The sequence below is a fragment of the Sminthopsis crassicaudata genome, chromosome 3, assembly GCF_048593235.1.
Source record: "Sminthopsis crassicaudata isolate SCR6 chromosome 3, ASM4859323v1, whole genome shotgun sequence".
Classification (NCBI taxonomy): Eukaryota; Metazoa; Chordata; class Mammalia; order Dasyuromorphia; family Dasyuridae; genus Sminthopsis; species Sminthopsis crassicaudata.
In genome coordinates this window covers 514052105-514076128 of record NC_133619.1, presented here as the reverse complement: position 1 = coordinate 514076128, position 24024 = coordinate 514052105, and the positions used below count along the sequence as shown (strand labels likewise).

Genomic DNA, 24024 nt, shown 5'->3' with positions numbered 1-24024 from the left:
GTATATGCAAGAATGTTTGTGGCAGCCCTTTTTGTAGTGGCCAGAAACTGGAAATTGAGTGGATGCCCATCAATTGGAGAATGGCTGAATAAATTGGGGCATATGAATGTTATGGAATATTATTGTTCTGTAACAATGACCAGCAGGATGATTTCAGAAAGGCCTGAAGAGACTGACATGAACTGATGTTGAGTGAAATGAGCAGGACCAGAAGATCATTATATACTTCAACAACAATGCTATATGATGATCAATTCTGATGGACGTGGCCTTCTTCAATAATGAGATGAAGCAAATCAGTTCCAATAGAAGAGTAATGAATTGAACCAACTATATCCAGCGAAAGAACTCAGGGAAATGAGTGTGAACCACTACATAGTATTCCCAATCTCTCTATTTTTGTCCAATTGAATTTTTTATTTCCTTCACAGGTTAATTGTACACTATTTCAAAGTCCAATCCTTCTTGTGCAGCAAAATAACTGTATGGATATGTATACATATTTATATTTAACATATACTTTAACATATTTAACATGTATTCGTCTAACTGCCATCTGGGGGAGGGGGTGGAGGGAAGGAGGGGAAAAATTGGAAAAAAAGGTTTTGCAACTGTCAATGCTGAAAAATTACCCATGCATATATATTGTAAATAAAAAGCTATAATAAAAAAAAAAAATCATACTGCTGATCAAATCATACTATTTTCACTTTGCTGGTTTTTTTCTTCATCATTTTTCTCTTTTGTTCTGATTTTTTCCCACATGATTAATATGGAAATATTAGTATTATATACATATAGTACACATATAATCTATATTAAATTGCTTGCTGTATCAAATTGAGGTAAAAGAGGGAGAAAAAAATTTACAACTAAAAATCTTACAAAACTGAATGTTAAAAATTATCTTTATGTGTAATTTCAAAAATAAAATGCTATTAAATTGGAAGGGAAGAATAGGAATCTAAGGGAGGGATCATAATTTGGAGAATAGATGAATTAATTACATAAATATAATGGAATATTATTTAATGACCAATCAGGATTCCAGAGGACAAATGATGGAACATGCTACCCACCTCCTGATAGGTGAAAAATTCAGAAAACAGAATGAAACAAATGTATTTACAACATGGCAAATGCGGAAATTTGTTTTGAATGGCTATGTATGTTCATAACAGGGTTTATTTTTGTTTTATTCTCAGATGGGGATAAAGTAGGGAGAGGGAGAATTAGAATGTGTATCTTGTTCGATTACAAGAAAATATTTTTTTTTAAAAAGAGAGATTATCTATTTAATTTTCACACTTTAAAAATTAGGAGGAAATAAAAATCAAAGAAGAAACTTTCTTTACTCAAAATTACAGGATTCAATAATACAAAACAAACCAAGTTTTCTGGTTCCAAGTTCAGTGTTGTTAGCCTATGCCACTAAGGCTCTAGATGTGCTTCACTTTTTGTGTGACCTAACACTGTATCGAGTTGAGTTTGCATCTCACAAAACTGAATCCGGAAAAATTCAGATGGCATGCTCTACAAGAAAGAGAACAAGGCTCTGCCCCACTAATGAACAAGAATTAAAGTATTTCTCCAGATTCTCTTTTAGCCTAAGTGGACCATATGAAGAGATAATTGGAGACCCATAGCAATGACAGAATTTGTAAATATAAATTATAGAATAAACCAGGTTTTAAAAACTCTGTCAGAAACTAATTTGATCTACATCAAGGTTTTTAGTATTGTGCAAAACATGGCATGATGAGTGCTTTGAAATTTTAATTGACTTCAAGTGGCTGGTTAACTTATTAACATAGTCCAGTTCTTCAAATACGCTAAATGTGCCTGTCTGGTAGAACATTCTATACATTTATCATAGTACTTTAATCAATCTTTTGATCTTCACTTAATATAAATCAATTAAACACTCTTGGTCTCAAATTTCTGCATTGACCTTTCTATCTTATAGCTGAAGTCTCTTATATATTTTATCTACTACCATTATAATGTGAACACCTTGACAGGAGACTGTCATATTGTCTTAAACACTTAACCCAGCCTTTCACACATACTATGTGCTAAATAAGTGCTTTTTTATTATTCACCATAAAAATAATTGCATTCACTTGTGAAAATATTCTTGCCATTAAACAAAATAGTAGTATATTATAGACTTATCAAAGAACTGTTTTCATTTGAACATTATCAAATACTAATCAGTTGAGAATAACAAAGATAATTATTAAAATTATAATATTTCATATTGTTACAGCTTTTTACAGTAAAAAAATTATAGTGTTTAGAAGAATTTGACTCCACACCCTACCTCATAATATTGTTAAGATCAAATAAGATTTAAGCATTCCATCAATTGTAAGTATTATATAAATGACGAGGAAGTCAGTACTCTATACTGACCTAAGGACATACACTTGAACTTTTTAAATAAATGCCTGTGGTCAGTTTAACTTTTTTTTGTTATTTGCTGCTTTCTCATATATGTGGAATACTGAATTCGCAGATCAAGCAGCTGCTATTACCTAAAGAATACAATATGCTTATTTATATGCAAAATTAATTTTAAAACAGAAGAAAGCCACTTGTTAAGTTATTTTCTTGCTATTTCTATAATAAGTATCTTGCCTTAAACACCAAAGGAATTCAAAATAGTTTCATTTCAAACTCAACTACCTAGGGTGGTTTCAACCCATGCGGCAAGCCAGATCCTTTAAATGAGGAGACACCACCATCTTGTGGATACTTCAAGCATTGCTGCTAATGAGATTCAAGATCTGAAAATTATTTGAACCTATTTCTTATTGCTCTAATTGCTACTATACATTTTGAGTACTGCATAATTTACATGCATGAATACAAATCAAAACAGACTTTTTAAAAATTTTTCTTAGTTTTGCTTGAGGGCTTTGACCTTTGTTTTCTGTCACAACATGACTATTTTAGAAATAGTTTGCATCATTATACATGTATAAATGCATTAAATTGCTTGCTTTTCAATGAGGAGGATGAAGGATAGAAAGTAGGAAGAAAAAGGATTTGGAACTCAAGGTTTTAAAAATGAATGTTAACAATTGTTTTTACATGTAACTAGTGGAAAAATAAAATATTAAACAAAAGATATATAAACTTTTTAAAAATAAAATTTAATACAATTCATTTCCTGAAATTTAAATGAAAGATATTCCTAAAACACATAGCTTGTAGAGTGAAATATAATATGTATACACAATAAGTGCAAATACCTTACATTACTTACCTTGTTCTCAAATGGAGCTCCATAATAGCCATCATTTAGCCCAAAAATTATTTCATTCTGGTTGCGAGCATGAATCTAAATGAAAAAAGATACACTAAAATAGATTAATTTTTCTTAGTTTTTCTACAAACAAAAATAAAAATAGGTCCTAATAACTTTTTTTTAAATGATTGCTGCTCCAGCTCATTAGGTGATTTAAACCAAGAAAGTCATTTTAGTTGACAACCTTGTCCTCTGGAGCTCCCCATTCCCCCATATTTTTCATCTCAAGACCCTTTAACATGCCTTGTTCTTTTTTTCTTATCCCAGCCTCAGAGGTAGTCATTCTCCTTCCTTGTCAAAGTCTTCCCCTTAAAATGCACTTAATCTTCTCTCCTGCCATTTATTCCAGTAGCATACTTTGCCAATTATTCTCTTACTTCAACTTTTTACTTTCAATTGTTCTTTCCCTGCTGGCTTCGGAATACGCCCATCTCCCTCATTCAAAAAATCTTCACTAGATCCTACCATCCTTTAAACGATCATCCTATGTATTTCACCCTTAGCCAATTCCTTGGAAAAAAAAAATGTTTTCATTTCTTCTCTTCTTCAACCTTCAATCTTTTACAATCTGATCTCACTCAAAAGAAAGTGCTTTCCTCAAAGTTATCAATGATTTCTTGACCACAGAGATGGTCTTTTCTCAGTCCTTATTCTCAACTTATTTGCTCTTTGACACTGCTGATTGATCTTTTCTCTTGGACCGATTTTTTCTGGGTTTTTGTGACACCTCTTTCTCCTAGTTCTCCTTTAACTGACTGACTACTCCTCAGTCACCTTTGCTGACTCATTATCTATATCATACCACCTAACAAAGAACAATGTTCCCCAGACTTCTATCTTATGTCATTTTCTCTTCTTCCTTTACATTCTTTTTTGAAAACATTACTTCCCATGGGTTTGAGTACCATCTCTATGCAAATAAGTCCAAGATGTATCTATCTAACTTCTCTGAGCATTAGGCCCATAATATCAATTACTGATCAGACATTTAAAACTAGATATCTTTAGTGCCTTAGTGAATGCACTTTTTATACACATGGGATTTGTATAAATTAAACTAAATAAGTCCAAAATTCATCACATGCATTATTTTTTTCTCTAAATCTTTCCCACTTTCAAACTTTATGTCAAAGGTACCATCAACCTTCCAAAATCTCATGTTCATAATGTTGACATTACCCTGGATTCTTAGGTCCTGCAATTAAAGAAATAGGCCTTTTCTATTTCTCAAGATGACACTACATCTCCTCTCTCCATGAATTGCAATAAATGCCCTACTCACCTAAAATACATTTCCTCATTACTCCACTTTTTAGTCTCTCCCTTCCTTTAAAATGGAGCTCAAGCACCATATTTTTTTTTAAATGACTGAATATGTCAAGAGTTGAAAGCATCATCAGGGTCACCAACCTAGAAGACTAGAAGGATTGTGTTACTTTCAACAGAAACAGAGAGATAAGGGAAAAATAGAAATATTTCTGTTGGGCAAAATATGAAGTTTTAGATGGAAATGGTACACCCAGTTTGAAACATCTAATAGGCTATTGTAAACTAGCCTGAACATAATATGTGAGGGTCACCAAGTTGGAATGTAAAAAGAAGAGCTTAGGACAGAGCACTATGTTACATACACTATTAGAGGGAAGGAAATGGATGACAAATCAGCCAAAAAGTCTGTAAAGGATAAAATATTGTGAATGTACTAGATCTGACAACTGTTTAAGAGTCAAAATTTAAAGGAGATGGAAAAAATCAAAGATGAATTTGAGACTATGAACCTCAGAAATTTGAATGATAATTTATACTCCAGAGAAACAGGTCAATTTAGATGAAGGGCAGATTTCAAGAAGATAAAAATAGAAGACATGAAGAGTCAGAACTGAGTTTAGAAGGAATCAATGTCAGGATAGATAAAATAATACAAGAAAAGCCTGATCATATATTTATATTTATTCACTTTAAATTTATACCATATAAACTTATATTTATTTTTTCTTATGTTAAAATGTAACCTCACTCCAAGTAGGAATTGTTTCATTCTTTATATTCAAATCCTCAATGCCTATCACAGTATTTGGAACATGGCAGTTAATAAATGATTGCTGATTGACTTATATGCAGAAGCATGTAGTTAGTGGCAATGAAACAGACAAGCTAACAGAGTAATCAGGACTATGTATAAAAATCAATCCAAAATTACCTGTTGACCCATGTATTTTAGTCCATCCAGAGAGACTTTCCACTCAATCAGCAGCTGGTAGAGATCTTTCTTTCCACCCCAGATCCTTACCACAAAACAGGATACTGATGTGTCAAGATGGTCAGGCATTATTCCAAAATCAAGACTTCTCCAAGTTGGATTCTATTGATTGGGGGAGAAAGCATATAAGTAAAAGATAACTTTTTACAATTATTTCAGTCAAGGTATAAATTATTCTCACTTTAAAAACTGAATTTCTTTGGAGTATCTTATGGAGTTACTAAGAGAAATAATGATGTTTCAATTAACATCCAAGAGGTTACAATGACATTATTTATAAAAATCATCACCAAAAACAAACACCTCATATAGCTATAATCGTCAGGAAATAAAATGCTTCTAGGGAATGAACCTTACAGATAATTAAATTTATGCTTTTAAAATTATTAAAACTTTTTTTAATGTATGTAACAAATCTTACTAAAAATAACAGCTTTAAGAAATGACAAGCAAGATGATTTCAGAAAAACCTAGAAAGATTTGCATAAATTGATGCATATTCAAGTGAGAATACTGTACACAGTAACAGCAATACTGTTTGATGAAGAATTGTGAATAATTTAACTATTCTCAGCAATACAATGAAGATGATCCTAATGATGAAGTAAGGTCTCCAGGGAAAAAAACTTCTATGGTTTGAATAATGACTGAATCACGCTATTTTTCACTTTATTTTTTACTTTTTTTTTCTTTTATTCAAGTATTCTTGTGCAAAATGGCTAATATGAAAGTGTTTTACATAATTGTATAATCTCTATCTGACTGTTTACTATCTCAGGGAGGGAGAAAGGCAGAGAAGGAGAGAGGAATAGAATTTGTAACACAAAACTTTAAATAATTTTTTAAAAATAGCTTTACAGTTTATAAAGTGCTCTTCCTACAAAAATCTATGAGACAGGTCAAATAATAATTATCAGTCCCATGTTACAGATAAAGGTTAAAGAGAAGCTAAAAGGTAAATGTTACTTGCTCACAGTTATAGTGTCTTAGCTTTGTGCATTTCCTCTAGCTGACCCTCATTCTTGGAATACTCTCCCTCTTCCACTGCCTGCTAATCTCCCTGGCTCCCTTTAAGTCCCAACTAAAATCGCTTCTTTTACTAGAAACCTTCCCCAACCCCTTTTAATTCCAATATGTTTTTTATTTTTTATTTTAATTATGCCCTATTTATCCTCTACATAGTTTTGTGTGTTTGTGTGTGTGTGTGTTTGCATGTTGTCTCTTCTATTAGATTGTATAGTCCTTAAGGGGAAGAACTGTCTTTCGTTTCTTTTTGAATCCCCAGCATATAACACAGCACATATTAGGGACTTAATAAATGTTTACTAAATGAATGAATAATGGCAGAACAAAATGAAAACCTGGGCTTCATTTGTCCACATTCAGTAGTTTTCTAATATTCCATAGTGACACTAACAAAATATATGCCTGACTAAATAAACAATGCTAAACACAATTTAACCTTTTTTTTTTTTTGGTTACAGAGTCAATATTACGAATAATATTATGAACTATAGTATAATGAAAAGAAAACTGAGTTAGATATCAGCTTTACCACTTAGCTATTTTACTGTCCTAAGCTCCAGTTTCCTCCCATGAGAAATGAATAAATATATAATTTCCAAGACTGCTTCATAATATTTAGCTTTTTCCATTCATAATGATAATATTCATAATTCTACTACACTATAATAGTTTCACTGTCTATTGAACTAGGTAATAAGTACATAAACATAAATAACCTTACAAACATAACTAGAGGATCTCTACTAGGCTTTTTCAGTTTGTATTATATTTGTTCCATTCCAATCAGACATCAATTCTATCTTATTAATTTTCTCCCCATTTTAACAAGCACTTAGAAGAAAAAGAGAAGAAATGGAGAAGAAAGGGAGAGGAAAGTGAAAAGGCAATAACAACAAGAAAAAAATGATAAAATCAAACAAATTTCCATGTTGCACATATAGAAAGCATAAGTTTCATTATATATTTTGTATCTACAACCTCTCAAACATCATTTTTAAAATTGTTATCAAAATCTACTTAAAACAACATTCTCTAAGGTCAGGCCAAGATTTGTACTTGGAAGAAATGAAAATTAAGGCTACTGTGCATTGTCCAATAGAGGTTCAAAGTCTTCACATTAAACATGAAAAATCACAAAATGTGCCATTTGCTGTGCTTAGGAGAGCAGAATTCTCAGGAATTAAATATACACCTTATTCTATAATAAGTAATGTAAAACTTATGTAATAAAGTAATAATAATGTAACTATAATTGCACCCTTTGATCTAATCATTTTATTGCCAGGACAACATATTGAGGAGAGATCATTCCAGACAAGAATATTCATGGCAACTACGATTATTTAAAAAAACAAACAAACAAACAAACAAACAGCAAACAATGTGTTTAATGACTGAATAATAGCTGAAAAAAAAATGGCATATGTATCTAACACTATTTTGACAAAAGAATTATAACTGCTGACCTAGATTGATAGGAGATTCTTCATTCTTATACCAATACAAACACAAGTTCAGTCCCAAGTTCTTAAAAGTAAATAAATAAATAAATAACAACTATGAAAAACAAATTGGGGAAGAAAATGGCAAAGAAAAAAAAAAAAAAAAAAGGCAAAGCAATCCAGTATCTTTGCCAAGAAAACCCTAAGTAGAATCACAAAGAATCAGACATGACTGAAACAATTCAACATGAAAAACAAAAACAAAATTTATACCTTTATTCCTTTTTCTATTCTTTTTTGTACATTTAAATTTTGTTGTTAAGATTTGCAAAATTTAGCATTTTAAAATATGTGCATATGTAAATCTTTAATAGGTTATATTCTAGTATCTAGTTACTTTTCATATTTCTAGGCCTGACTTTAGTTTTCTACCAGACCTACTCCCTTGCTTGATTCTAATCAGCTCCAAATCAATAAGCATTTATTTAGTATGTGCCAGATTCTGTGCTATATACTGGGAATACAAATATAAAAATAAAACAATTCATATTCCATGAGGAACAGAGCTCACATTCTATTTTATTTATATAAATTTATTCAACTTGAAACAGTGATGTCATGGATTCAGGATTTCCTTCTAATAATAAAGATTATAATCCATCCTATGTCAATCTTGTCATGACCACTTACAAATTCACTAGGGATTCCACATAACATGCTAGAGGACTTCTCCAAGCTGTTCCAACATTTAAGGAAGACTAGGGGAATACTCTAGCCATTCACATCACTTTTACTATAAAATGAGCCCATCTTCTTTCTGTCATAATAATAGCATCCTTTAGGGGCAGCTAGGTGGCCCAGTGGATAGAGCACAAGTCCTGAAGTCAGAAGTACAGAAGTATACTCTGGAGAAGTATACTTGAAACAAGGTATTAACTCAGTAGAATTGATGACATGATGATTTTCTAGTTCACATATATGCTTAGAACTTAGCATGATGATGTAATGTTTCTCTAGTTCATACATATTCAGTAAGTAGTAATAATGTAATTATACTAAGGTATATAGGGCTCAGGATTGGAAATGATTCATTCCATGTTTGAACAGCCATGTGGTGGCTCTCCTGTCTCCTTCACTCCTCCACTAAGACCAAGGACTCAAGCTGATCCTGATCCTCCAGAGAGCTAATCCAGACATTACATGTTGGTGCCCAAACATGGACGTAAGGACCTACACTCAACAGTTTGATTGACATGATCATAAGTTCAGTGTAGAAGACCCCTGACATAGAAATAGGTTAAGTATAAAAATAGACAAGCAGGAAACTTTGGTAAGGGCTAAACTACTCACTTTTGGTTTTTTATCTGAAATGAGGCAAATACTAAGAAAAGAGTCTCCCCCATCCCAAGAGAAATATGCAGAATGCATAACTAGGTTAATAAAGAAGCAAGGTTTGTTGGTAACTTGAAAACAGATCACTCTATACAATTGGCTTTAAAGAATCCCACAAGTTCTAACAAAGCAGCTGAAAAGCATGGAGAATTGGACAAGAACAGGGCTAAGGAACTTAAGGGGTGTGGTGCTTCTCACTTTCACAGCTCAGTTACACCCAAGCAGGCACCATTAGGGCATTCCCCATCTCTTCACCATCCTCCCTTAATTTCACCTTTATGAGTGGAGGGAGGAAGAGGAGGCAGAAGGGCAGTGACAGTATCAGCCCCACCAATGAAGGAGCTTTGTCCACCCCCTATGACACACTTACAAAGGGCACTAATTAAAGCTAAAAATGAAGGGCAAGTTACATCTGATTTAAAAATAGAAGCATACCCTGTGATTGAAGAGTTTGACTCTTCAGGTCAAGAAAAAAGAAAATATACTCTGTTTAATCCAGAAATTATCAAAGATCTGAAAAAGGTTTGCATTCTTTATGGGTCTACATCATCTTATGTTAAGATGATATTATAGCATTTGGCTTTTGAAATTTTAATACCTAATGATTGAAAATTTATAGCAAAGACATGTTTAGAACCTGGACAAAACTTGTGGCTTTTTGAGTATAGTGAACTCTGTAGATTACAAGTCCAATGAAATAGGCAACTTAGAGTTAATATACCAGTCACCTCTGATCAACTAACAGATGGTTGGTCCTTATTCAGACACTTTAATGAAGATTAATTACCCTCTGACAGGATATAAGCAAACTGCTTCTGCTGCTATCAAAGCAAGGGACACTCTCCCAGGAAGAGAAGATAGAGGGGAAGCCTTCCCGAAAATAGCACAAGGTCCAAATGAACACTTTGCTAATTTTGTAGGACCTCTGCAGACAGCTGTCACACCAACTATTGGTGAAAACGTAGCAACAGAAATTATGATAAGACAACTTGCTAAAGAAAATGCTAATGAGGTTTGTAGAAGAAATATACTAGGACTACATAAAGATGCTCCTTTAAGGGAGAACATAAGACACTGTGCCATGGAAGACACAAATACCTCTTATACCCAGGATATGAAGCAGACTTCCCAAATCTAAACAAGAAAAGACAGGGTCCCTTTTGACAAAGGACTTCCAGAGAGACTCTCCATTGCTTTCAATGTGGTGAAGTAGGGCATCTGAAAGCTCAATGTTGGCATAAAAAATAGGGTGGGAGAACAAGACCCAAAATCCCATGTCCAAAATGCAACAGAGGCTTCCATTGGGCATCAGAATGTAGAATGACTCAAAGAAACAGGAAGCAGGGCCCAGCCCTAGGCTAGGGCCCTAGGCAAAAAAAAACACTTGGGGCATGATGGCAGCCAATGCTACATCCAGAGAGTCTTTAGAAGTTCAGGACTCCAACATGATCAATCAGCAGAGGAGCAATCTGATGGGAGAAAAGGATTGCAATTGGAGAGAATAAAGTTGTATGCAGCTGGGACTACTGAGATATCCCCTGGAAAGGTGAAATCTGTCCCTGTCTAGGCTATAGATCCCTTGCCAAGCATAGTAGGCTTGACCATTTCAACTCTTGAAAGTGCTTACAAAACAGTGTCCATCCATACATTGATGTAGGAAACTGGGGCATGTGTAGGTAACATCCCAGTCACTAACATAGGTAGACAATGTGTGACTTATCAGTCAGAAGAAGTAGTAGCATCAAGTTTACTGATATAGACTCCTAATAGACAATCTGGTGATATTTACCCAGATTTTGACTTCAAGCAGCAGAATCCAGGAACATTCTAGACAGTAGCTGTGACAGCTGACTGACCTATGCTCACTATCTATGTAAATGGTATACCATTGGAAGGGTTGGTAGACAGGTGTAGATCATATAGTCATTAGAGGTGCCAACTGGCCCAGTCAATGGCCAAAGATTAAGGCAGACACCTATATGTCTGGCGTAGGAGCATCAATAGCAGCTGAAGTTAGTGCTACCCATTTGAGATGGATCTTTGAAGGTGAAACAGGAGTTTTTACTCCTTTCATAGTTGAAAAAATCTCCATCAATTTGTGAGGAAGAGACATTTTACAACAATTACGATTACAAATGAGTACTTTGGTTTTTTAGGCAGGGCTGCTATTGAAGGGTTACCAACACTTTCACCTGTACCCATTCAATAGAAAACTGATACACCAGTGTGGATAGAACAGTGGCCCTTACATAGCAATAAAATTCAGGCCTTATTAAATATAGTGCAGGAGCAACTTGACCAAGGACACTTACAATCTTCTCCAAGTTCTTGGAATTCCCCTGTATTTGTTGTAAAAAAAGAAATCTGGAAAATGGAAGATATTGACTGATTTGAGAAAAGTAAATGAACAGATGGAAACTCTTCAGTCTGGACTTCCATCGCCTACTCAATTGCCTTCAGAGAATGGCCTCTTTGGGTTATAGACATTAAGGATTGTTTCTGTTCTATCCCTCTAGATAAGGAGGATATGAAAAGATTTGCTTTTTCAGTACCCAGCGTTAATTTAGCGGAGCCTTCTAAAAGATATGGACAGTTTTGCCACAGGGAATGAAAAATACCCCTACTATATCTAAAATGGATGTGGCTGCTGCTCTTACTCCAGTGAGAAAAGCATTTCCAAACATTATGTTGTTATATTACATGGATGACATCTTGGGATGTGCACCTGAGCAGCAAATGTTAGAAGCATATCTATAAAAGACCATAGAAACACTAAGGAACTACAAATTGCATATAGCTCCAGAAAAAATTCAAAGAAATGCTCCTTTTCAATATTTAGGATATGAAGTATATCCTAAGGTGCTTACAGTACAAAAACTTTCTTTAAGAAAAGAGAAGTTGAAAACCTTAAATGACATTCAGAAATTGATAGAAGATATCCAATGGATGCATCCAGTGTTAAGCTTAACTACCTATCAATTACAACCATTATATGATATTTTAAGGGGAGACAATGCTTTAAACTCACCATGCCAGCTTACAAAAGAAGCTCAAGAAGCTTTGAGAGAGATTGAATTGGCTTTATCCAATGTGGTTGAAAAAGTTACTCAAAAACTCTTGTAAATATCAGTTTTTGCTACTCTAGAGGCATCCAGAGCAGTCCTTCATCAAGGACACAGTGTAATAGAGTGGGTGAATCTACCAGCACAACCAGACCATAGCCTTACTCTTTACCCAGTGCTTGTGGCTAGGATTTTATTAAAGGCCATTAAGCGAGTAGTATCTGGGATAAGACCTGACAAGATATACACCTTTTATACCAAGGCACAAATTAATGTATGCTATGAAACCATCCCAAAGTAGCCAATTTTATTGGCCAGAGCTAGAAATTTTACACATAGGTCTCCATTAAAGATAACTCTACTATTACATAATTATTGATGGATTCTTGAAGAAAAGGTTTCTAAGATTCTTCTTAAAGGACCAACTATCTTTGCAGATGTATCCAAACATAAGATTTGTGCTGTATACTCTCATGACTTAACTATAAAGAGAATAGTCAGAACTCCTTTTCAGTCCACTCAGCAGAACTGTATGCAATCATGCTAGCTCTTATTATCCAAGAGATGTAAATATAATATCTGATTCAACCTACTCAGTAGGTATGGTACAAAGAATTGCCACAGTCCAAATAAAATCTGTAGCTTTTAATATATATCAGCTCTTTAAGGAACTTCAAGAGCAAGTGAGAAAGCATCCAGGTAAGATATATATCTTGCATGTCCACTCTCATAGTGGACTTCCAGGTCCTATTTTTTTATGGAAATTGAAAGGGAGATCTCTTTCTAACCATGTTAGCCAATACTCCCTTTATTTCAGGCAGCCCAAAAATCTTATTTTAAATAACATCCGGCTGCTCAAGCTTTATGTTTACAATTTGGGATAATAAAAGGAAGTTAAGAGCATAGTAAAAAGCTATACAGCTTGCCTTCCTTTCCACGGTCCTATGCTCCTTTCAGGGAAAAACCCTTGTCTCTTGAGACCCAATGAAATTTGGCAAATCGATGGGACCCATTATAAATCTTTTGGTCATCTGTCTGTTATCCATGTTGTAGTGGACATCTTTTCAGGATTTACTTTTGCAATACCAGCAGCAAAAAAGACAGCCCGAGTGGCCACTGAATTCCTTCTCCAAGGTTTTGCAATCATGAGTGTGCCACAAGCAATAAAAGCAGATAATGGACCTGCATATACTTCTAAACATTTTGCACCCTTTTGTGCACAGTGTAAAATTTTACACAACACTGGCATACCTTTTAATCCTCAAGGACAGGCAATAGTAGAGAGGAGAAACAGAAACACTAAGACTCTCCTCCAGAAACAAAAGAAAGGGGGAGCCACAGATAACCCTAGAGAACTTTTAAATTTAGCCCTTTATACTATTAATTTTTTTTATTTTTGATGAAGATGCACTGGCTCTGGCAGACAGCTTTTAAAACCCATTGGAAGGGCAGTGTCCAATGCAAGCAGCTCCACTATATTTAGATAATCACCAGGTGATGTAGAGAGAGATCCAGAAAGTGGTGAATGGAAGGGACCAGATAGGTTAACTGTTTGGGGGAGAGGGTTTGCTTGTATCTCCACAGATGGAGAAGGAATCAGATGGGTGTCAGTGACCCTTATTCACCTTGTCCATTGGAGAGAGATTGAGAAGACCCAAGAAACATTGGGTGGTTCCATTGCTGACTGTGCCCACCACTGAAAGAGCATGGATGTTATGGCAATTGACTCATAAACATCAAAAATTGTTAATGAGACTGATACAGGACTTCAAAACCCCCAGGAATCATTGGATTCCTTGAGACATGATCAAAACTTGCAGGAATCATTGGATTCCCTGACATGTGAACTAATGGACAATAGATTGGTTTTGAACTATCTCTTGGCTGCTGAAGGTATATATGTGATTGTTATTTATATACCCTCCTTCTAGGACTTATGGACATGTATATTCATATTATGTGTTATATTACTATGTGCTTGTGTAATACCTCCCATGCTGATGTATTTATGTATATCTTTTTCAAGTGAGACCCTTCAATCCAGAGGTAATCTGCTAACAATATCTGGTTTGGTATTCTCACCTCCCTGACAAGTCAGGGAGGGTGTGACCACATATGTTCTAAAACAAAAGAAAGCAGGAGATGTAGAGAGCAGAAACTCAAGTATACTTGAAACAAGGTGTTAATTGATGGAAATGATGAGATGATGGTTCTCTAGTTCACATATATACTTAGTACTTAGTATGGTGATGTAATAGTTCTCTAGTTCACACATACTCAGTTTGCAGTAATGATGTAAATGTACTAAGGTATGTAAGGACTGAGAAGGACTGGAAATGATTCATTCCATCTTAGACCAGCCTCATGGTGGCCTTCTTCACTCCTCCACTAAAACCAAGGATTCAGGCTGATCCTAAGGTCCTCCAGAGAGCTAGTCTGGGCATTACATAGGAGGACCTGAGTTCAATTCTGGCCTCAGATACTTAACACTCCCTAGCTGTGTATTGTTGGGCAAGTCATTTAACCCTAACTGCCTCAACAACAACAACAAAATTAGTATCCTTTACTCCTATTCTTCAGAATCCCTCATTGATTATATGATGCAGCTTTCTCATACTCATCATTTGCCTTTTTACAGTCCTCTGTCAGACAGCAACCGTGTCAAAATATCAGGCCCAGGCTATTATAGACCCCAGAAGGTCTGCAAAAGTGCTTTTGTGAAAGCAAACTAATCTCCTTTTTTCCTCCTTTTTTCAACTATGGACCTAATCACTGTCTGTCTTATCTGTCCTAGATACATAGATTGTCAGATAAGTTCTATGGGATATCCATTCAATTGAATGTTAAAAACATTCTCCATCCATTTGGGCATTCTAGTGTGAACAGGACAAACTGCCACTGATTGTTTGAAAATGTTTTCCAGGTGGATTCTTAGTAGACCTTTAATCATACACTGAATAAATAAAAAGAAAATAAATACAAGGTATTTAAATACAAAAAAGTTACAAATGGAGAGGGGACAACAACTAAGTTCCATGTAAAAGATGGTGCTTAAGCTACTTACTGAGGAAATAAGGGATTCTGTGAGACAGAAGTGAAGAGGGATTTCATTCCCATTATAAGGGCAGCCAAGGGCAAAGACAAGGAGACAAGTTAGAAGCTTATGTGTGACAGACAAAAATAAGGCCAGTTTGACTGGCCTCATAAAATATGAGAAGGGAAGTTACAAAACGAGACCAGAGGAAATATAATAGGACTAGTTGTGTGAATGGATTTAAAAACCAAATAGGAATATAGATTTTATCCTAGAAGGAAATGGATTTTTTTTTATTGCATAGGAGTGTAGCAAAGTCAGATTAGCCCACAAATGAAAATCACTGTCAGCTGCTTGAAGGATGGATCAGAGTGAGGGACTGGGGGAGTGGGGGAGGGTACCTCAAGGCAGATAAATTTAGGAGGCTATTGAGAAATCTCTATAATAGTGTAGGGGAGAAGTGAAAGGGGCCTGCACTAAGATGATAACATGAATAGAGAGAAGATGGATTCAAAAGAATGCTGTGGAGTCAGAAACAGCAGGATTTGGCAACTGAATGGATATGTGAAGTTTTGGAGAGCAAGGAAGGGTTCAAAGATAATGCTGAGATTACAAACCTGAGAGACTCCAAGGACAGCAGTGCCTTTAACAGAAATAGGGAAGTTTAGAAGAGAGGCACATTTTCTAAAAGATCACAGACAACTATTATGCACAATAAAAATAGCCTTTTGTACACTATGTAAAGAAATAAGTAAAGAGGAAGTTAGAAACTGAAAGCCATCATATTATATATACATTACCTTTTTTTGCAAGTGACTGGGGAAAACTACTTGACCCTTCATTTCCCATGGGGCTACACCCCTTTGGACTACTCCATAACACTTCCAGGAATATCATCATTCTGCAAAAGAACTTCAGTTCTAGAATTCAGCCTTGCTTAGTACCTTTTGCACCTTGGGTCCCTCTGATTGGATAGCAGAATGATGAATTCCTCCCAGACCCTCCATTTAAGGAGAGTGCCCAAGCCACCCATGTCTTCATTTCTAAACTCTGCTCTATGCTTCTGGACATCATGCCGCTTACCTGCCCTTCATTCCTCTGGCTTCCTTTTGGGTGATAGCTTCTCCATTATATTGCTAGCTTTGAGGGCAGGAATTAACTTTTTCCTATCTGTAGCCCCAAAACTTAGCACCATGTCTGGCATATGTTGTTGTTCAATCATTTTAGTTGTGTCTGACTCTTTGTGACCTCATTTGAAGTTTTCTGGGGATACTGGAGTGGTTTGCTACTTCCTTCTCCAGATTTTTTTTTACAGATGAAGAACTGAGGCAAGCAGGGTTCAGAGAATAGAACTTTCTAACAGGAAGTTGGTACCCAAGTAAAGCAAGAAGTTAAGAGAATCCATAATTGCCATTAAAAAATTCAAGTCAGGGACAGCTAGGTGGCACAGTGGATACAGCACCAGCCCTGAATTCAGGAGGATGCAAGTTCAAATCTGGTCTCAGAGACTTAACACTTCCTAGCTGTGTGACCCTGGGCAAGTCACTTAACCTCAGCGGGAGGGGAGGGGAGATTCAAGTCACTTGCCTCAGATGAAATCAATTACTGAAAGAACTAGCAAGCAGCAGTTGAACCTGTCAATGATATCTGAAATAACATGGAAAGTGGAAGGAGTACCACAAGATAGAAAAAAGCAACTACATATAAAAGGTCATGCAACTTTACTTAACTTTGTCCTCGTGTATAAAACTCATCCCATCTTGACAATTATCATTGCTTCTAAATACCTTGGGTCAAGATTTTGAGCAGGTTTTTGAAAACTTTTGTCAATGTCACCACACTGAAACCGGTGAAATTACCACATACAAATATGAAGGTTAAGTGTTTGTTTTTCTAGAATTCTTAGTGTGTCAATTTAGGGGTCTTGAATTTTAACTACAGAACTTTAATCTAAATTTCTTTTAGCATTTCCACTTTTAACTACTGGTTCCTGAAACTGCTAAAACTGGAAAAGAACAATGAAATGCTGTAATTCAAAGGCAGTTTGTTTAGCATCTTTGACAACTTCTCTGAACTCACACTCAAATACATAGAAACTTAGTTAAGAAGGTCACCAAGACCTCTTATTACTATTAATAATAATCACAGCATTTATATAGCACTTTAAGAATTATAAGGTACTTTACACATACTGTCTCATTTTATCTTCACAATAAACCTGGGAGATAGATACTATTTTACATTAAGGAAACTGAGGCAGACAGAGTCAGTGACTGGCTCAGGGTCACACATATTAAGTATCTGTGGCTGATTTTGAACTCAGATCTTAACTCCTGAAGAGATGGCTCTATCCACTGTCCTACCTCTCTGCCTCTTGAAATGTGCAAGGTCTCATTTTCCTCAGCTGTAAAATAGGAGGATAAAACTAGATGAGGATAAAGCTAAGCATTCATTAACTGTTTATTATGTTATATATTCGGATTTCTAAGGTCACTTCTAGATTAATATCCTATGAGCTAATATGTTATATTCCTTTCAAATAACCAACAATAATAACAAAAACACTTCAAATCTAGAAGCCAGATTAATTAAAAAGAACCTTTAAAAGTAGATCAAATTATGTGCAGACATGGCAAAACCAATTTTCTTAGAATTTCTAATGCTGAAGGAAAAAGTTTTTTGCCTTCAGTTTTCATAAAATGAAGGAAGAGACACAGACTGAAATGCAATCACTAAAATCATAATTTTAACAACAAAACTTTTTAAATGCAAATAATATAATTAAGACAGTCACCCACTATATCTTCAACATAAAGAAGATCCAATTCACTTCCAGCTGATCAATGATAGACAGAAACAACTACACCCAGAGAAGGAACACTGGGAAGTGAATGTAAACGGTTAACACTACTGTCTTTCTACCCAGGTTACTTATACTTTCGGAACCCAATTCTTAATGTGCAACAAGAAAATTGGATTTACACACATATATTGTATTTAGGTTATACTGTAACACATGTAAAATGTATGGGATTGCCTGTCATCTAGGGGAGGGAATAGAGGGAGGGAGAGGAAAAATTTGGAAAAATGAATACAAGGAATAATGTTATTAAAAAAAAATTACTCAGGCATATGTACTGTCAAATTTTTTTTTATAATTATAAGATTAATTTAAAAAAAAAAAAGACAGTCATCCACTAAGGCCCTCCTCTAAAGGTTTTATGTTCTCAAAAGTTTTACAAAGACCCAGCCAAACTAGAAAGGCTTCAAAAATACATCTTACTCCTGCAGCTCTGATAGGTAAGCTTACTGCTTTCTTCTCCCTCTCCAATAAACTTGTTGCTTCATTAAGCTTAGACTTTCAAGACACATCATTCCCTCTCTTGCCTCTGGTCCTATTCTCTGACCACTTCCACCGCAACCAAAAACTTGTACTTTCTCTCTGGCTCTCCAAACCCTGACATGTGAGATTTGGGTTTTTTTCCTTAGTTTGCCAAAGCCCAAGCCTCCAAGCCACTTTCCAAAAGTCTCTTTGCTATGTTGATAAACACTCCTCTTTTGTTTTTCTTCCTTTAGAATAAAAGTTTCTTAAAAAGCAGGGGCTATTTTACTTACTTGGATATTTCATATATATATATATATATATATATATATATATATATATATATATATATATATATATATATATATATATATATATATATATATATATATATATATATATATATATATGTGTGTGTGTGTGTGTGTGTGTGTGTGTGTATATGTATGTATAACCAACACTCCACACAGTGCCTGGTATAACATAAGGACTTAATAAATAGTTTATCTCTCTTTTAAAAAAGCCCCCAAATGAACTATTTGTCTATTATCTAAGGGCCACACTAATAAAGTTTGAAAGGATTCATTCCCATTACATTGCCCCACTGCGATGGTCCGATCTAGCTCCTCTGAAGGGCTCAGAATAAGTCCTTAAATGCGAAGGTCTGGGCTAGCTCCTCTGAAAGGCTCAGAATAAGTCCTTAAATGTGAAGGTCTGGGCTAGCTCCTCTGAAGGGCTCAGAATAAGTCTTTGTCAGGATAAGCAAAAGTCCTTGCCCCACGTTGTGGACGCCAATATGTAATGGCTGTTGTCTCCAGAAACTGCTGATTGCTGTCTGGTCTAGAGGAGAGATTTCTTCCTCCAGAGAGCCACCTCAACTCTGGCCCAGACAAGACTCTTTTATCCTCCCAGAGAATGGGCGTGGGTTAATACAAGGGCTTCTGGGAAAAATTACTTCAACCAATGAACTTGCTCCTCCTAAGCATGTAAGCTCCTCCTCAGGAGTTCACAGAAGTAAAACTCCTAGTAAAGGCCCAAACTAGAGAATTGTTAAGTACAGACTTAGCACTTAGTAAGAACCTAATATCTCATTATCTCATTGGCACTTAGTAAGAACCTAACACCCCACTATATTAGATTATTTTTTCCTGGGACAGCAATTCACAAATATTGTCTACTAAAACAATAGATCTGGATTGCAACCTGTATCACTGACAGAGAGAGTGTCTACATTAATGAACTCATGCAGCCTTGAAATACTCATAAGCTATGAAGTCACATTCATGCTACATAAAGTCTGAAAACCATTTCTTTAAAAAGATGATAGTAATAAGCCTAATTTTATTGCATCTGTCAATTTGTCAAATTGACAAATATCAAATGTTTAAATAAAGTTCAGAATTACAGAGAAATAATATCATTTGTTCACCGATGCAAGATCTGAGACAAGCAAGTTGTGACTTGTCTAGCTTTATAATTTATTAACAGTTTGAAGGCTATCTATAACCCAAGTATTCTGCTCTGACCAGGGCAGCTTCTGCTGTACATGGAGTCAGAGCAATGGGCTTCAAATCTCAGCATTGGACTTAATTAAAGGGTGACTGTAGCAAGCCATTTAATCTTTCTTGGCTTTAGTTTTCCCATATGTAAAATGAAAAGGTCAAAATAGATGGTTTCCAACTTTGATTACATTAAATTAAAAAGGTTTTGCCTTTTTAACAAGACCAACAGAAACAAGATTAAAAGGGAAATACAAAGCTAGGGTGTTTCTGATAATGGTCTCATTTTTAAAACCTATAAAGAAAAGTGTCAAATTTATAAGAATACAAGCCAGTCCCCCAAATGGTCAATGGTCAAAGGATATGAACAATTTTCAGATGAAGAAATTAAAGTCATTTATAATCATCTAAAAAAATGCTTTAGGTCACTAATTATTTGAAAAATGCAAATTAAAACAACTCTTGAGATACCACCTCACACCTCTCAGATTTGCTAAGATGACAGGAAAAACTATTAGACTGGGAAAGAAACTTACATCTGGTCTAGGCTAAATTCCTCACTTTCTAGACAAGAAAAGTTCCAAGTGCCTAGAAGACTTAATGATCTTCTTCCATGAGAGACATCACTACCAAGTGTAGGTGCTTGGGATTCAAATTAAGTTTTTCTGCTGCCGAAATCCTATTCTCTAAGATACAATATGACTTCGTTGTGTTCAAGTCCCACCTACTCAAATTCATTTGATTTTCAGTTCACTTCCATAGGAATGTATTACATAGGTAAAAGCCCCAAGTAAAAGTATTGGAGATACAAAATCAGGGCTGTGGTAAAGTAGTTTATAATCTAGGGCAATGATTCTTCTTCTTCTTCTTTTTTTTTTTTTTTTTGGCTTTGCATTTATTTTATTTTCAATATAAACAAGCATTTCCATAACATAATATAATAAAAAAGATGATTACATATGAAACTGCAAATTTACCATGTAAAACTTGCTATTCCCTTCAAGTAAACAACAAAGTTATCATATAAATTTCTTTTTTTTTTCTTTTTCTTTTCCCTTCCCCCATCCACCCTAGAGCAAGTGGATGAAAGTGTGTGTGTGTATATGTCTATGTGTGTGCATAATTCACACATATTTCCATATATCAGTTCTTTTTCCAGAGGTAGATATCTTATGTTCTTTATTTTGAAATTGTGTATTTACAAGAGTACAATTAACAATCACTAAAAACCATTGTTTAAGGAATATTGTTGTTACTGTATAGTTCTGCTTACTTTGTTCTTCATCATGCCTTACAGCACAATAGTATTCTATTCCATCACAACCATATACCACAACTTGTTCAGCCATTCCCCAATTGATGGGGATCTCTACAATTTCCAGTTGTTTGCCACCACAAAGAGAGCTGCTATAAAGAGAGCTCCCATTCACATTCAAAATTAAAATTACTATTTGTGAATTTCCCTCCATCTTATTTTTATGCACTATTTTCTTTCTTAGCTTCTCTTATTACTCTATTCCTATTCCCTTATCTTCTACTCCTACCCTAGGACAGCAGTTTTTAAGCTGGAGTTCATGAGCTCTTATTTTAAAAATATTTTGATAACAATATTTTAAAATAATTGCCTTCTTTTGTAATTCTATGACTTAATTTTATGCATTTAAAAATCTTATTCTGAGAAGAAATCCAGTCTTCAGGATACTATCTGCCAAAAGGATCCATGACACAAAAGAAGCTAAGAATCACTGGTGCAGAAGCAAAGTGCAATGTGGCCAGAAGAAGTGAGAACTAAACTGTGAAGTTTAAAATTTCAAGCCAAGAAGTTTGTTCTATAATGAACAGAGGAAACGGATGGCATGATCAGATCTGCTATTTTCCCCATTTAACAGAAGAGGATCCTCACTCTCAGAAGAAAGACATAGTCTGCCTACACTCACAAAGTTAGTGATAACATCATAAGAACCGGAATCATAACTTGCACTAGATAATTTCTTGCTCTACTCCCCCCTTTTGTTTGCAAGAAGTGTGGAATGCTGAATATATTGCCAGATGCTATTACATATTGGGTGTTTCCCCTCAATAGTTATTCTTTGTCATGAAAGAAGTCTCACTGGAAATGAGTGAGAATAAACACTATATATGTATGAAAATCATTGGTATGAAAACAAAGGGTATGAATAAGACATTTTAAAAGGGCATTTCCCCTTTTAGCCTTAATAATAACTGGCTTGCTTATCTCAAAAAGCTATAGTAAAAAAAAAAAAAAAAAAAAAGAAAAGAAGAAAAAAAGCACTTTATAAATAGTAAGATGCTATGAAAATGATCTATTGTTTAATTATAACAAATTGGAGTTATAAGTTGAAGTCATACAGACTACAAATGAGAAATTACAACAGTTGAATCTAACTGATTATCTACCTTTTCACAAAGAAATATTCAACTCTCTATCCTCTATCAAGATTTAGACTGCTCATACTGTATCAGCTCTGAATTACTGAAATTTAGCACTGTTTCCTTCTTCCAAGCTTATCCCCAGAGTTTGGCTATCAGGGAAGAATGTCTGTGGAAGATATACCTGTTATCTGAAGATGGACAGCACAAACCAAAATGAAACCTTACTTCAGACTGGCCCATTACAGGTCCATATCTGAATCTAAAACTTGCTTTCCTCCTCAAATTATCTTACAGTACTTTGGGTCTTATTTGCCATCAAATATTACCTTGTATAGTACCTTCTGCATACATTATTTATAGTATAATCTTACTGAAAGCAGAAAAAAAAAATCATTTTTTTCATCTGTGTATCTGATGAGGACAAGGGTACCAAAGAAGAAGTTAGGCAGGAATGAGTGAAGTTCCTTGTTCTCCAAGGTGCTGGGAATTCCATTGCGCTAAACTCAAAGGCTATGGTAAAAAAAACAAAACAAAAAAAAAAAAAAAACACTTTTATTGTTAAAGAAAACACCAAGAGAGACTTTCTTGGAGGGCATATCATTCTCAAGAGAGAAGTGATCTGCAAAGAGACATTTTCTGAAGACCCATTTTATGCATGAGTCTAAGAGAATCCTGTCTCCAGAGGATGCAAGACCATCTGAGTTTGTATATACATTTTGTTGGTGATTTTACATCACTTTATAGTGCTGTCTCAGATCAAGCAGAGTTTTACTCTAATCATATCCACCATCATAAAGTACATCCCATGACACACAACTGCTGAATTAACTTTTTGGTAAGGTCAACAAGAATAATTCTAATGATGATGATGAAAAAACTGTAAGCAGCACTGGATAAGGAGATAAAAAAGTCTGGAGTCTAATCCCAGTTCTTCCATTAATCAATTATATTACCTTAGATAAATCTCTCTTACTTCTTTTAGGGCATTAATTTTCTTATCTATAAAATGAGGTGAGATCAGATGGTCCTTAAATATCTAATTTCAAGATCCTAGCTCACATTTGTGCTAGGATTCTATTACTATATGAATTAAAGATAACCAAAGTAAAAATTATTTTGTAAAAGACCATCCTGGACAAATGAAATTGATACAATGAAGAACAATCAATAAGTATTTATTCATTGTTTGCTAAGTGCTAGGAACAAGGTTAAGTGCTAAGCATTCAAAGGAAGACAAAAAACAATTCTCTTGAGAGAAGCTCAAGCTCACATACTATTGT

At 34.8% G+C, this 24024-nt stretch overlaps 1 protein-coding gene across 4 annotated transcripts in view; it reads right to left on the bottom strand.

Annotated features, from left to right (window-relative positions):
* The window catches only part of UVRAG (UV radiation resistance associated), a 424520-nt gene that overhangs the window by 336852 nt on the left and 63644 nt on the right, over positions 1-24024 (bottom strand). For all 4 annotated transcript variants that reach the window (XM_074304111.1, XM_074304114.1, XM_074304113.1 and 1 more), the window contains 2 exons: positions 5514-5675; positions 3272-3346 (listed from right to left, as the gene is read on the bottom strand). In XM_074304111.1, the coding sequence (XP_074160212.1) occupies positions 3272-3346; positions 5514-5675 (237 nt within the window). The remainder of the gene's footprint in view (positions 1-3271; positions 3347-5513; positions 5676-24024) is intronic.